This window comes from Manis javanica, chromosome 9, assembly GCF_040802235.1.
Source record: "Manis javanica isolate MJ-LG chromosome 9, MJ_LKY, whole genome shotgun sequence".
NCBI lineage: Eukaryota > Metazoa > Chordata > Mammalia > Pholidota > Manidae > Manis > Manis javanica.
Window position 1 is genome coordinate 76,172,775 of NC_133164.1, and position 16,586 is coordinate 76,189,360.

Below are 16,586 nucleotides of genomic sequence, written 5' to 3' on the forward strand. Positions count from 1 at the left end.
TTTAATTTATAAATAAGGTAAAAAAGATATTAACAACTATAGTTAATAATAAAATAGAATAATTGTAATATCTTGTAATAAAAGTTATGTAAATGTGGTCTCTTAAATACTGTACTACACTCACCCTTCATCTTGTGGCAGTGTGAAATAATAAAATGCCTGCATGATGAGATGAAGTGAGGAGAATGATATAGGCAGTGTGACATAGTGTTAAGCTACTACTGACCTTCTGATGATACATTAAAAGGAGGATCACCTGCCTTCAGACCTCGGTTGACTGCATTTAACTAAAACTGCAGAAAAATGAAACCACAGATAAGGGGAGACTACTGTATCAACCTCTAATATAAACTACAGCAAACTTCTGATTTTAAAAATGTTAAACATATAAATGCAACTTACAATTCTGATTGTGAGTTCAAAAGAGTATACAATTTTTTCCTCTCTCTAAAAATAAACCAGTTAAGTTTGGTCTTTTATATATATATATATGTGTGTATATATATATATATATATATACACATATATATAAAGGAATAGAGCTTTATAAAGAAAAAACTCAAACTTTGAATACATGTTTTGTTACTTAGTAAAAAAAAAAATTCATTGTTAAAATGTAAGATAGAAGATCCTTTATCAAAGGTGTGCCCATCTCTGGTACCATTTCCATTGTTTTAACAGAGCCACAGTCAATGTTCCCCAAGTGTCTGCCCTCCAGGTAAGCACCCCACCAGCGGACTTCTAATCACAAAGAGAAGTCCTAGCGAGCTGAGTCTGTTAGAATGATATATGTATTTATTCAAAAATAGAAAGAACAAATATGCCAAACCATCAGACAATGTGGAAAGTGAGCATAGGAAACAATGTAATGCAGAATCTACTCCCAGTTATCACAAATAAAAGGCATATGTGACACAGGCACTGAAAAGGCAAGAAGGTTTTAAAAACCTCATAACTTGTTATTCTCCCTGTTCCATCCTCCCCTTCCCACACAAGCATAGTGCGCAGGGAGGGTAAATGCCTCAAAAGCACTGTTAATGCAAATACATTAAATGTTACCTTAGCTGTGATAAACACTATTTCCAAAAAATAATATTTTCATGAAAATAATTCAGAGTTGATAATAGTTGTCAGCCACTAGCTTAATTTTAAGAAAAGCAATTTTAATTTCCAGTTTATATTTATATGTTTTAAACAACAATTTTAAATAAATTTCCACTTACAAAACTAGTTGTGCTTTAGGACAAACTTGCAGATTGCTAAAAGGAAATACGTTCTTCTATGCTGACTTTATCTTAATACCTACCTACTTTCCAGAAGGAAAAGAAACTTGTAAAACATGTAGGTTTTTACAAATAACTCTTGATAATTCATGATTATTGAGGAATTAATTTCAGTTAACCCCTGAGAAATCTAGAAAATGTTTTCAAAAGGTCTTTTGCAGAAATATGGTATCAGAGATTATGGTAAGAGATGATAGATTTCCTGAAGTTAGTAATATTCATGAGCCTGATTAACAGATTGTTCCGGTAGCTGCCCTTTGAGACACAATTCTGATTCCTTGGATGTTTGATGTGAATAGAAGATGTGTCATTGTCCAAAGGGTCTTACAGCTTTTGAGTCATACCCCTTACAGGGCAGAAGCTGAGACTGGCCTTTAAATTTACTTCGACTTTACTATTTGGGGTTTGGAGAAGCCTAACATACATACAGCTTCCGCATGTAGACTTTCAAATTTCTATCCTGTGTTTCTCCCAGGATAGTCTCAGAGTGCTCTCCGCAGCCCAGCTTGTATGCATACCCACAGCTTCTGTTGCTGAGCCCAGCTATGGCCCACACTCCCTCTTAAGGACAGCTGACTCCAAGCCAGTTGGGAAAAGGAAGAGAGAAAGCACTATGGTTGCTTTGCATGCTGCCAAGTAGGACAAAGATGAAAACTTTTGGGGCTGGAGGGAAAGTACTTGTAATCAAGACCCCCTTGCCACTGGCTAGCTCCTGCAGGAAGTTCACAAAAGAAGTTATTCTCAGCAGTATCAGCCTTTGTCTTCTTTCCCCTCCCTGTGCTACAGGGAGAATCTCTCTCCATGATTTTACCACTTTCTCCTAGTCCTAGTTTGGATATTTTTGGCTTTTTCATTTTAGGTACCTTTTAACTTTCTAAGCAGGGGACTATCCATTGTACTGACCGTGATTGTTTTTTCCCTTCCGCTCTCCCTCGAGGCTTGGAGCATCACCTATCACAGCTGGCTGACTTTTGTGCTGTTGATCTGGTCGTGCACTCTGTGGATGATTCGCAACAGAAGGAAGTATGCCATGATCAGCTCTCCTTTCATGGTTGTCTATGGAAATCTACTGCTAATATTACAGTATATATGGAGTTTTGAACTTCCTGAAATTAAAAAAGTCCCAGGATTTTTAGAAAAGAAAGAGCCAGGAGAACTTGCCTCAAAGGTAAGTGAAAATAAGAAAACAGAACATTGATACAAAACAATAATCATAATAACTATGTCCAAGCAAAAACTGTCTAAAATAGGTCCCAAAGAATCACCACTTCATAACATTGAATAGATTTTAAACTATAAAAAAATTATATTGCTCAGAGGTCTCTATAATGTAAGCACAGATAAATATTATACCCTGCTTTTAGATTTAAAGTGATAGTGCTTTTCCCTCAGAGAAAAACATAGTCCAAGTTATTTTCAGTATAAATTGGACTGTCCCATGCACCTTGCCCAAGGCCTTGCACAATTTTGAACTTTCTCCTGGAATTCAGCATGCTTCCTTGCATCCCCAGGAGATGGGAATTAAAAACCAGTGACATTCTGTTGCAATTAAGTGGGTGCCTGACTCTGTATCTAATTTATGTTGAAGGTAAATGATAAGTAGAAAGATGGATCATTAAAAAGACAGTTATTCAAAGTGAAAATGACCCATTCATTTGCTCACTTATTTTTTCATTTATTTGGCAAATATTTATAGAGGCTACTATATACCACAATGAGATATCTCCTCACATCCACTAGGATGACTAGGTTTAAAAAAAAAAAGAAAATGGGGAAGTTGGAACCATCATACACTGCTGTGAGGGATATAAAATGGTGCAGCCACTTTAGAGCAGTCTGTCAGTGCCTCAAAATGTTAAAGATAGGAGGATTATCCTAAGACCCTGCAATTCCACTTCTAGGTATATAAACCCAAGAACACCAAAAACCTATGTCCACACCATAGCTTGTACGTGAATGCTCATAGCAGTGTTATTTCTATGAGGCACAATAAATAGGAACAACCTGAATGCCCGTCACCTGATGACTGGATAAATAAAATGTTGTCTATCCATACAGTGGAATGTTATTGGGTAAAAAAAAGAAATTAAGTACCAATACATGCTACAGCATGAATAAACCTTGAAAGCATTATGCTGAAGAAGATAGTGCATATTACGCACTTTGATTTATGTAAAATATCCAGAATAGGCAATCTGTAGATTCAGAAGGTAAATTAGTGGTTGTCTAAGGCTGAGGGGGATAGAAAATATTAATGTACAAGTGTGGGCACTTAGAATGGTTCCTTGTTCAGCTTTCGGAGATGAATGGGTATAAGAGGGGTTCTATTTTTTGCAATGAAATGTTCTTTTTCCCATCCATGAAGTTCTTCAAAATGTGGAACATTACAGCAACAAGTATTGTAGAAGTGTGTCTCCCTGTCTCAAGTGTGCTGATGTAACAGTCAGGACCGGACGTCACAGCTAGTGCCCAGAGGGAAGCCGATTGCCAAGGCTGATTTCCGGCCCAGATAGAAGGAGTCTGGACTGTCCTGTGCATCTTCCCCCTCACAGTGCAAACGTACTCCTGGCGCTCAGCATGTTTGCTCACATCCCCAGGGAAGGGGATTAAAAGCCAGTAACTTTCAGATGGAATCAAGTGGGCACCGGACTGTCTCAAATAGAAAGATGTCCCTGTGCTCCCTCTGAAATGTAGAGCAAATGTATTTGTTGAAATGTATTTACACTTCAAATGGTGACTAACTCCTTGTCTTGCTCATTCTCTATTTTCAGATACTTTTCACCATTACTTTTTGGCTACTGCTGAGGCAGCACCTCACAGAGCAAAAAGCTCTTCAAGAAAAGGAAGCTCTTCTATCTGAGGTCAAAATTGGAAGTCAAGACAATGAAGAAAAAGGTGAATTAATGTGTACAGTGTGTGACTAGAAATTTTTGTGCTCGACAAAATCACAAATAGCTGCCCAACATATGTCAGAAAGCTTCAGAATAGAGAGAAGCCAAACGTTAACTTGTCTCTATAAAGAACAGGATGATAGTATGTTTACCTAAGATTCAGAGTACATGTGAGCTCACGGAATTTTTGAAAATGTTATATTATTTGATCCTCATGAAATTGATTCCCACTTACAGAAAGAGAAAACTAAGGCTCAGAGAAGCTAAAATTATTTCTCTAAATTCACACTTTTAGAACCATGAAACAATCAGAATTTGAAATTGATAACATAGTTTTGATTTGTGTTACTGTTGACTACTACATGGATAGTCCTGCCTTATCCATGGAGGATATGTTTCTAGACCCTCAGTGGATGCCTGAAGCTGTGGATAGTACCAAACATTAAATATACTGTTTTCTCCTATACATAATGTCTATGATAAAGTTTAATTTACAAATTAGACACAGTAAGAAATTAACAACTGATTATACAGAACGATTATAATGATTTACTATACTAAAAGTTATATGAATGTGAAGTTAATCTCTCTCAAAATGTGTTATTGCACTGCACTCACCCTTCTGCTTGTGGTGCTGTGAGATGATAAAATGCCTATGTTATAAGATGAAGTGAGGTGAATGACACAGGCATTGTAATTCAAATTAATAATTGTAGCATTGGGCTGCTATTGACCTTGCACCCATATGTCAGGAGGGTCATCTGCTTCCAGACAATGGTTGGCCATGGGAAGTGAAACTGCAGAAAAGGGTAGACTCCTGTGTTTATCTTTCTAGATCCCAAAGTACTTAAATTATCATTGGATATCAGTGTTATATGAAATAGGTGTCATAAAAAGATGAGTGTAAAATATTGCCAAATTTCTTTCTTTTAAACTATATATCAGGAAGGTTATGAAAATTGATTATGACTAGTTGTCAATGTAGTCTCAAATCATTCAAATCATATAGTAACACATAAAATAAACTCTTCCATATCCCAAATACAGTACCTGATCAACATGTGGCTCAGGTCAGGGCACCAGCTATGGATAATAGCCCAATCTTTTATTTTAAAGATGACGAGCAAGCTATACAAATGGAAGGAGAGGCCGAAGAAAAGGAGGAAGAAGAGGAAGCAAAGGCAGAGGAGCAAGAGAGAAAGAAGGAACTGGAGGAAGAGGAACAGGAAGACGATGACCAGGATGTGATGGAAGTGCTGGGCAACTTGGTGGTAGCCATGTTCATTAAGTACTGGATCTACGTCTGTGGGGGAATGTTCTTCTTTGTCAGCTTCGAGGGTAAAATTGTGATGTACAAAATCATCTACATGGTGCTCTTTCTCTTCTGTGTGGCCTTGTATCAGGTAGGTGAACAATTGTCTTCTAGGTTTTAATCCTCACATTTGTCCCGGAAATATCTGTGAGCTTCCTTTGATGAGATTCTAAATTACTGTGATCCTGTGAACATACCATATAAAGTGATGGATGAGATTAAGAAATTACATAGTAACAACCCAAAAATGGCAAATGATGATTGTCAGCTTATTCATTATTTTAAAATTGTAGGTTCTTAAAAAGTAAAAGAAAAAAAGCTCTTGAGGTTTTCAGAAATTCTTGAATAAAAAAAAGAAGCCTTGCAAAATTAGATTAATTTTTGAATTATAATTTAAGAACAGTGGCTGGATCATCTAAAATACTCGTTCATACCCAGTTCAGTTGTGTTTCAGACTTTGGAACCAGAAAACTGTGTATGTGTGTATATACATATCTACATCGCATTAAACTGTTTTAGTATTTTGTTAAGTAGAATTTATAATAGAAAAGGTTATGTTGAAATGAATTAGCCTCCCCACAAATTCAATTTTAACTGATACAGAATTTTAACCCAATGGTAGAAACAAGCACAACAGTCAAATATTCTTGCAGGCAACCAACCAAACAACACAACAACAAAAATATGTGGAAATAAAAGTTTGTTTAACTGAAATGAATGAATTTCTCTAATGAATATGCACAGGCTTATAATAGAGATATATATCTTCTCTGTGGTGATTCCACATTTTTATTCATATACTACTACTCGAATGTTAAAGCTGAGGCAGTTTTCTCCCAGCAAGAATCCATGCTGACAGCAGCACCTACTCTTACCGTTCTGTGAATGCCTGCTGCAAACCAGACATGTGCCAAGAGTCTTACAAATATTATTGCATCCTCTTAACAGCTTAAACAGTTCTTAACAACTTAACAATTCAAAGTACATACGTGTGGGAGTGGAAGCTGGAGCTCAGTATGGTCCAGCAATTTGTCCATAGACACAGTTAGTGACTTCCATTCCAGTCTAGATCCATCCAACTCCATAGGGAGCAAAACCTCAAATACGAAACATGAAATAGACTTTATTTTTCAAGTATTTGTAAATATCACCACCTGCCAAAAAAACACAAATATTTTTGTGAATTTTCCTATAACCAATTTATTTTCTTGTTTGTTTTTCCACATCTGATTCACAGGTGCACTATGAATGGTGGAGGCGAATTCTGAAATACTTTTGGATGTCTGTGGTTATTTACACTATGTTGGTGCTTATCTTTATATACACATATCAGTTTGAAAACTTTCCAGGCCTGTGGCAAAATATGACTGGATTGAAAAAAGAAAAGTAAGCAATTCTGGCATAAGATGGTATGTGGGGTTCTGGCATAACAACCAGGATGAAGACTTAAATGCATATTTTTCAAAACATTTTATTATGGAAGATTCTAGTAAAGCATGACATCTTCAATGTCTATAAGATCCTGGAGCACAGGATTCATGTCTTAGTCATTTTATGTTCTCTCTGTCTAACTCTGACCTTGGCTCATAGTAGATACTCAAAGCATACTGACTGAGAAGGGAATTTTCAGCCCTATTTTAATTAAATGACTTTTTCTAATGTCACTTTCACTTCAAACATACCTGCTTAGTGTTTTGCCAGTTACGCTTCGTGCTTTCCAAATTGGAGTCAGTGCTTCCATTCTTCATAGATTCATGGACTTGCAATATAAAGGAGCAGTCCCTCCTCATTTGTGCAGCTGGAGCTAAGGTTCTAAGGCCCTTAGTTGGTGCCATAGAAGAAATTTCCGTGAGCGCTAATAGACTAGTGATAATAATTTTTCCTGTGCATTCAGTAGATCAGACCCTACCCTAATTTGCTTCTATAAACTTCTGGAATTAGTTTAGAAATCCAACCAAAACTGGGCATAGAATTGAATATATTGAAATGGTTAGGAGAAAATCTAAAAAGGTAAGGATCACCATTTCACTAGACATCCTTAATGTTCATTCAACAAATGTTTATCAAATGCCTCCCTTGTGCCAGACACTGACTGTGCCTGAGGCTATACCAGGAATCAAGACAGAGTCTAACACTGTGGGGTTTTTATTCAAGTTGTCAAAGAGACAAACAAAAATCTACTTAATGTGCCCATAAATTCATTACAAACTGTAACAAGTCTGTAAAAGAAACAGGCAGAGGTGATGAATAATGGAGACTGCTAGGCATAAATGGAATGCTCAGGCCAGGCCTCACTAAGGAGGTGTCATTTTAAAATCCACCTGAAGGATAAGAAGGAGGTTTCTTAAGAAAAGTGTGTGAGTCAGGGAAAAGAATGCATGAAAGCATCCCAGGCAAAGAACAGCAAATGCAAAGGCCCTGTGGCAGGACAGAATTGGGCACAGATGAGGAACTGAAGGGAGTGTCACTCATGGGTAGCAAGGGGGAGAATGAAGGGGGAGTTTAGCCCAGTACCTGGTGTGTCTGCTGTGTAGGTAGTGGTGGCTGGTATTTTATTCTTATTCTTGGTGAAGTTTTTTAGTCTTGAAAGAACCCTCAACTGGTGGAGAAAAAGTGATGTATTGAGAGGCCCAAATAGAAACAACTGGACTGGTTAACAGGCAACAGCCACGGTCCTGTGAGAAATGATGGTGGAGGTGGACAGATTCAAAAGGATTTGTAGGTGGAAGAAAATGTGGATGATTGAGATATGCCAGCAAAGAACAAATCAAGGAAGACTTTCTGATTTCAGAATTTTGCACAGGGCAGATGGTTGTGCTGTGGAAGACAAGCAAGGAGAGAGGGAAGTGCTGGACAGCTGGGCTAAGGAAAATTGGGAAGTCAAAAAGATAGTTTTAAGAATAAGGGATATAACTGTGAAATGACCAATTTCCAGTAGACATTTGAGTGTGAGAGTCCACAGGAGATGTCTGAGGTGTAAATGCTCATTTGAGTCATTGGTGTAGACACGGTATGTAATCCCTGGTCTGGGTGAGATTACGTGAAAGGAAAGCCAACACTGAGTCCTGGGGTATTTCTGACTCTGGAGGGACAAGGGAAAAGGAGATAGTGACAGAACAGAATCCAGGACAAGGAGGTGGCATCAAGACCAGGACTGGTTCATGAAGGTCTAGAAGGCGGAATTAAAGATAGAGAAGCAGCTGCTGAACTGGTGATATCAAGGTTGTTGCTGACCTCTGTAAAAGCAGGTTGGTTGGCTTGGTGGAAACAAAAGGCAAAGCAGAATGTGTGTGAGAGAAGGACGCAGTAAATGGCGTAAATGAGGAGCAAAGAACACTGTGATGTAAATTTTAGTGAAAAAAATGCATCTTCACTGCCTAAGAAGGGTTCTTGCTTTTCGTTTTGTTTTGTTTTGCAGACTTGAAGATCTTGGCTTAAAGCAATTTACTGTGGCTGAGCTATTCACTCGTATATTCATTCCAACCTCCTTTCTGCTGGTGTGCATTTTACACCTTCACTATTTCCATGACCGGTTCCTTGAACTGACAGACCTGAAGTCCATTCCCAGTAAGGAAGACAGCGCCATCTACAGGTGAGCGGGCGCAAGAAGCACATGCCTCCTGCTCCTGTTGCCAGGAAGGCGACCTCGATTCCCCACCTTCAGCTGGCCACCTTCCAGAAAGCCAGTAATCTTAGTTCCAACCTTGACCTTTCCATGCGTGTAAACCTGTGAGTGAAAAAATATGGGAAACAAAATGTGGAAAAACTGATGATACTTTCTGAAACAATGGTAGTGAAGGATGATTGGTGAATGCAAAGTGATCTTGATAGTCATGCGAGTAGATTCAGAGTTCAGAAAAAATGCTTTGGAGTTGGTGATGTATTTTGTGTGTAGGCTAGTGATGTGTTTTTAGAATAGTTACAGAGTCGGCGTAATTCACCGGATGAATTTTCTATTATTTCTATTATACTGCTAATAACCAGTAAAGAAGTCACAGTGAGCGAGAGTGCACTAAACGCTGGTGTGCAGCGTTTTGGAAATGAAGACCCACAGCCAGAAGGAGACAACCTGCAATCTGCTAGTAACTAGAATAGCATTTAAAAAGAGAAGGTGAAGACAATATTTTCCTTTATCAGTGCTCTGTTGTCTTCTCAATAAATATACATTGTTTACAAGTAACAGATGGCATATTGCTCTCCCTGCCCATGTGTGTTGAAACCACAATGGATTATGGCAAATCTTACAGTCTGTTCCATCACAGAGACATTACAAGCATTCTTCTAATGAACATTAATACTGACTTTCTTCTGCTTCATATTTAGCCTATGATTCAGTTCCTGGAAAAACACTTGCTAAGCAACTAAGGAAGCAAAGGCACACAGATGCTGCCTCTGATGTCTCTTTAGCTCTTCTGACTTCCCCTTAACTCTTTCTCAAGGGAAAAAAATGAGTACATCAAAAGACTATGAAGTAGTATTTCATCATGCGGTTTATGAAATACCAAACTTTCAATTATCTGCTGCTGGAGGGAATGGAATTATGGATAACTTCAAAATATTTTTATCTAATGATAAAAAATGTTTTATAATATTTATCTATTTATTTATGACCAGCAGATTTATTTTCCTTATTGTATTTTGTTGAACCTAAGATTCCAATTAGTTTTCATTTTTAGTATGGTCCAGATGATTGTCAGTGTGTCGATGACACACTTTCTTGTCACCGTCAATAATCAAGTTGAGCTAAAAGCTATCTTTAGTTTGTTGGGAGAAGAAATCACCCTAAGAAATCTAAAAGATTAAAAGTTTACAAACACAGTAACACAGTGCCTGCATAGAAAAGCAAAGTCATCAATAATTAGAAAAAATGTATTAAATAACATGCTTTATTTAATTGTACACCTCATCATTTTTTCAAAAATCATTTTCAATATCAAGGAGAATCTTTTCATTAGCAGAGTATATTTGTTTCTGCATAAAAGAAATGTAATTATTGATAATTATTAATGATACTTATAAATTTTTTTCTTCTGAATATCTTTCTTCCCTTGAATCTTTATTTCTTTCTTATTTAAAGTTCTTCCAATACACAGGAGCTTTTTCTTGTCATTATACTTATTATCATATATCTGAATCCTCTGTCACAATCAAGTAGATACAGGTTATAGTTTTTCCAGGTAAATAGAAAGGAACATATTTTTTAGGCAATTTTTATAGAAAATTTATAGAGAAAAAAGTTTTGTAGAAGCAAAGATTTTACCAGCCTAAAGAATCAGAATTTTGAGATGTATGGTATATAAAAATTGAATTTGTTCCACTGAGCTTCTTTTAAGTATAAAGGCCACTGTTTAATTGTGTAGATTTGGGGAAGGACTGCAGTCTCATGTCAAGATGCATTCCTATTTCTTCAGCTGCTGCATTCACAGCCCTTACCCTCCTACCATGGCAAGAAAAGAAGATCTCACTCATCTGTAGCAATTTGAGGTCATTGCTTGCCTTCCTCATGGTTGAGGTTCAGCTCTGAGCACTTCTTTAGCAATAAATTTTCAAAGAAAATATGAAAATGGGTGAGGAGAGACTATATAATGTGTAAGCTACCTGAGGAGTTTAAGAACGAGGAATTTCATTTTTAGTTTTGTGAAAAACAGTTTTCTAGAACCTTAACGAGTTCAAAGGACTCACTCAAGATGGGTGTTTTGGGATTTCATGCATGAGTTTAATATAAAACACCCAAATTTTAGTAGATACTTTACAAAAAATGACCCATAAATCAAGAATAATCAATTCGTTGTATTCCTTAACTTGATTCCAATACTGTTGTTTCTATATATATCCAACTGTTCTTTTTGTATTTTTTCCACTGTTAGTGTGTGCTATATATATGTACACATAGGTAGTGTAAGCAATGTCACTTGTGTCTGAAACAAAATTTATTGTGTTTAGCTTTATGGAGTTTATCAAGTTAGCATTATGGGAAAAGTTTATGATATGCATAGGAAGAAACTATTATTATTTCTAAGTGAGCATTCTCAGGAATATCATTTCACTTTTATATTGATAAAATATGTAACGTAATAAAATTATTATATATAATTCCAAACAGTGCATTAAGTATCCATTACTACTTTAAAATATCCATCACTGCAATTTGTCCATAATTTGTTTGAGAAAGTATTGTGATGCATATAGAAATAAAATGACTTTTTTACTTCAGTTTTAGAAAAACTTAGAGAACAATATGTTGACTATGACTATTTGTAGTAGCATTTTTTTTTCATTCTGGGGAAGGAGCAAGAATTAATCTTTTAAATTGAATTTAGTTTAATAAAGGTACTCTGAAAATTAAAACATCATGAATTTTTAATGAAGTGTGCAAGGTAGGGAGGGATGAAATGAATGGAGACACTTGTTATCCTCAAGCATTTTTCCTGAATATGTCTAATTTCATGTGGCTGCTGAATCTTGCTGCCTAGGCTCTTCCTCAGTGCATGAAATGTATTGATAATGACACACCTGATGATGTAAATGATAAGACAGTCTACTTCATTCATCTCTGTCTAACAATCTCCTCTTTCTCTCTCCAACCTGTCTCCCCATTGCCACCCCATGCAACCCTGTGCTTCCATCTCTCATCTCGTAGCCATGCCAAAGTCAATGGGCGCGTATATCTAATAATAAATAGGTGGGTACTTCAATGTTTTCTCTCCTGTTTTTCCTTTTCTAAAAATGGTCTCTTGGTGTGCTAAACATTTACTGTTTTGTAAATGCAAAATTATGTCAACAGATAGTGGACGATGGTCTTCAGGTATGCTCATGGATATATTTTGCAAACCAAACCATGTGGTGTTTATACTGAATGGTGCTACCAAGTGGATTTGGAGGTTGCTGGGGGTCTTCAGCTGGTGCTCAGCCTTTGGTCTTGGTTCAAACATCTTCCCCATTAATTTCATTCTTTGGTAGAATTAGTTCAAGGTTTGCCTAAGAGCTCATCTCCCTCTTGAACACATAACTGAGAGCTCAGCTCAAGAACCACCTCCTCCACAAACCTGCCCATAAATGCCAACTTCCCTGCTAAGAGTAATCTGCCCTTCCTCTGAATTCTGTAGCACTGTATCATTGCTGCCTCCTGACACTGCCTTTCAGCTCTCTACAGCCTGCTTGTCTTATCTCCCTTGCCCGAGGCATCAGCTCCTCAGCCTGGTAGCCTACTACCTACCTTAGGGCCTTGTCCATTAGTTGACTCTCAAGATATATTTCTGGAATGAAATAATAGTCATAACAATACATGAGTAAAAGAAAAATAAAGCATCACTTCCTTTAAAACCTCTACTTGAAAGATCAGCATACTAGAGAACAGTATTTTACATCAGAAAATTTCGAAATATATTTGCGGACCACAAAAGATGCACGGGTGGGCACTGGGACATGGCCCTTCTCTAGATGCAGACCACCCAGCTGGGGAGATAAGACATGCAAATGACCACACGTAATAAAGGGACGCTTTGATAAATGTTGTGTGTAGAGTGATCCTCAAGTGCCCTCAGAGTACAGAGAAAAGATCCTTTGGGATCTAATTTACTAAAACTATTCTGACTTTATTAAGTAGATGAGTTAAAACATCAGGTCCTATAATTTCATGTCATTAGCAATAAAGCCAGTAGTTTATGTTATAGAAACATGCATTTTCAATAAGTCAAATTAACAAAATAACTCCTTGAAAGATTTGTTGGCTTTCTACTCCATTCTCTTTTCTTGTAAGTCAAATCCTAAGGCTGGCAACCAAATAGTGAACCCTAGGAGGCAGAACCTCTAGACCGCAGTGGGGGCCATTAGCGTATCACAGCGCCAGTCACTGAAGAAGGAAGAATAAGGACCAGTTTTATTGCCGCCTAAGAGAAAAGTCAACCTCAGTTTTTTAGCTGATAGGCAGAGAAGTAAGATGGAGACTCTAGCTGGAAATCTTGAGCAACTATTTATATTATCCCTCCCAATATAAGGAACTTCTCTCTCTCCCCCTCTTTTCTCCTCTCGCCCCCTCTCTTCTGCTTCTCATAAAGGGTTCACCATTTGATTTGTAAGGAGACGGGACACCAAAGATGGCAGGAGAGGGTCTGACAGGCTCCACAGCAGAGGCTGGTGCAAGTTTTGGTCCCCAGTGTCCCAAACTCCTGGGAGAAAGCCTCTGACCATTAACTCAAGTCACAAGGCCAATGAATTCACTCAGGAATTCTTAGAATGATCAAGATTTAATTGTCTAAAATGATTTAAAACTTCAAGTGTTCCACCATCAGCACTAACTTCTTCAAAGCGGTATCTCTTATTTTTGTCTGAATGTTAACGTGTTAAGGCCAGAGTTCTACTCCAGGAAAATGTTACCCAGCAAACTCATCCCTTACTGAGCAACATGTGTTTCTAAAAGGCTGTATGTAAAGTGCGTTCAGTTTTGAATGGGGCCTACTCTTAATTGTAATGATAAGATGAATCCTTTTATTAAGTAAATAAGCTTTCTTTCTCCATAATTGATTTCCTTATGCTTAATGTTTTTTTATAAGGAAAAATATGTTAGAACATGTGAGTTCTGGATGAAAAAGGGACATACCTACATTCAGCTTCTGTCTAAAATTTAGACAGGCCCTTACAAGGTGTGAGGTAGGGGTGTGTTGAGGACAGTGGGTGACTGATGCAATTTTGATGATGTGAATAATTGTGGGGAAGTTTCAATTGAAATTGTAAACAGAATGAATTAGAATATTTTAACAGGAGTAGAGTAAAGGTTATTTCTTCCACATATACAGAAATAGTCACTGCATCCAATCCTGCCTGTTAGATTTTTTAGGGGTTATTACCATGTATATATTTAAGATGTGATATTAAATTTATAAATCAATTGCTTATCTGTGAATATGGGCTTCTAAAATTGCTGATAAGTTCTAGAAAGTAATTTTAAACAGTATAAATATTCTATTTAAATATTACTTATAAACACTACAAATTTTCAAGGCATCTTTATTTCCTAACAGTCTAATGAATGAGATGAGTGCAGTTTCACATTAGCAAGTGTTCCACATTAAATAAGTTATGAATAAATGGAATTTAGACTAAGGAGATTTTACAATGGTAAAATTTCCATTTTCTTTAATAGAAACTACCTTAGTATGTGGCTTTTCAAAGTCAATTCCTAATACAAAACTAACCTTTTCAACTCTGTGTGTAACAATTAGTTGCCTCGCAGGTGCGTAGAATTCATTCCACAAACAAATCACAGTGTGTATCAAGCACAAGACATTTCCAAGGCAGGGGAGTGGAGAAAGACTGGATTTCTGCCCTCAAGGGGCAGTCCCCAGAACCACAATTAGAAAACAACTATGTAGATACAAATAAAGAAATGCACACATCAAGGACAGTACAAAGCCATGGAAGCATGGAAGAAAGAGTGGGTGAAAAAACAAACAGAATATATCTGCTCTGTGATAATGCAAAAGGAGAGGGAGTCAGCGAGAGGACTGAAGCTTAGTGCCTGGTCATAATAAAAGCAAGGCGAGGACGCTACTGATACGTGAACAAAGATGCAAAGAGAAGAAAACAGATTCCCTCAAGGCAGGACATGCAGACCGGTGGGATTTAAGCAAGTGGAGTGGGGGTTTCTCTGAGAATCCAGCTCACTACCAGTCTCTCTGGAGTCCCAAAGAGCAGCTTCTTCATGGGATGATTAGAGAACTTGGCTGCAGTGATCAGCCAAGAATAACGAGTACTAAAGTTCCTTAGCCAGAGGGTTCAGGGGACAGCAGCCTACCCTCTTGGAAGGCCCATGGGAGGCGATGGGCAGAATGTTGTGGAAGGCGAATGCAGAGAATATTGGAGACAGATTCCCCAGGAAGACACATGTGCTCTTCTTCTGAAAGGCCATTTTAATACAGAAGTTATGTTAAAGAATGTGCTGTTGACAGAATTATAGTACAGGTTTTATCACCTTCCCCAGCATCCGGCATCGGGTGGTCCCGTGCAAGGCATGTTTCTAATTCTAGCTCTTCTTTAGCATGAATGTGTAATACAGATGATCAAAACTGTGTATGACAATCTATCATTAGCAGATGGGTTCCTTGCTTTAAAAACATTCTTGTGCTAAGTACTGTATTAAGCGCTTAACAGAAATCAGAATTTTCACAAAATTCTGGGAAGCAGGCACTGTTACTCCATTTTATAGATCAGCAAACTGAGACTTAAAGCAGAGTAAGGAGTTTTGCCAAGTCACCTAACTAGTCAGTTGTCTAGCAGAGGCTTGAAATAGTCTTTCTGATTCTTTCAACATTATTCTGTATCACCTCTCAAAAAAATGCTTTTAACATTTCTGTTATTGCCTCCAAAAAAGTGCTATTATACAAATGAAAAAATGATAGAATTCACGTGGTTGTCTTTTAAAAATACAATATTCTGATCATGCATTGAAAATATTTTCATGACACACATTTTACGCACACAGATTTTCTAAGTGAAATTTCTCAGTTAACCAGCTACTAGGCTAGCAAATAACAGCCTAATCCATGTTTTCCCTTTTCTCTTTGTGATCCATTAACAAGCTGGTGGCGTGAGACTTCCCGACAGGGCATCTGGGGTTATGTCAGTGGAAACCAGCAGACTTAGAAAAATTCACTTCTCCTCTCTCCCCAGCATTATCTAGTCCCATATCTCTTGCAGACAAAGTCACTTTACAAAAGGTGACTCTAGTTACTTCCGAAAAGTTGACTGTAGGGTTTTTTCATTGATTCCTTCATTCAATAATCTCCTCTCAGCATGCCCACCAATGGCACAGTGCCCTGGGGGCCTGTTTGCTGGGGGACTTTTTGTTTTGTAGCCATAATAGTAGCTTCAGAGACAACCTCATCTCTGTGAGTTTCATTCTATAAATAGCATGGATTATTGACAAGTTGTTTTTCTGCCAATTTTAAGTCATAGCAGTGATGTAGATGTTAGACATGCACTCTGAGAAGGTCACGCATCCACACTAAAATTAACCAAACTCCTGTCATGATGAAACTTATCTTCTTACATTAAAAAAATCCCCTGGCAATGCTGAAGAGAACATACACTGACAATTGAGTG

The 16,586-nt window shown here is 37.4% G+C and overlaps 1 protein-coding gene across 2 annotated transcripts in view; it reads left to right on the forward strand.

Annotated features, from left to right (window-relative positions):
• PIEZO2 (piezo type mechanosensitive ion channel component 2) overlaps nucleotides 1–16,586 on the forward strand; it is a 480,163-nt gene that overhangs the window by 356,225 nt on the left and 107,352 nt on the right. For both annotated transcript variants that reach the window (XM_037001110.2, XM_037001111.2), the window contains exons 13-17: nucleotides 2,221–2,451; nucleotides 4,055–4,178; nucleotides 5,291–5,577; nucleotides 6,724–6,872; nucleotides 8,905–9,078. In XM_037001110.2, the coding sequence (XP_036857005.1) occupies nucleotides 2,221–2,451; nucleotides 4,055–4,178; nucleotides 5,291–5,577; nucleotides 6,724–6,872; nucleotides 8,905–9,078 (965 nt within the window). The remainder of the gene's footprint in view (nucleotides 1–2,220; nucleotides 2,452–4,054; nucleotides 4,179–5,290; nucleotides 5,578–6,723; nucleotides 6,873–8,904; nucleotides 9,079–16,586) is intronic.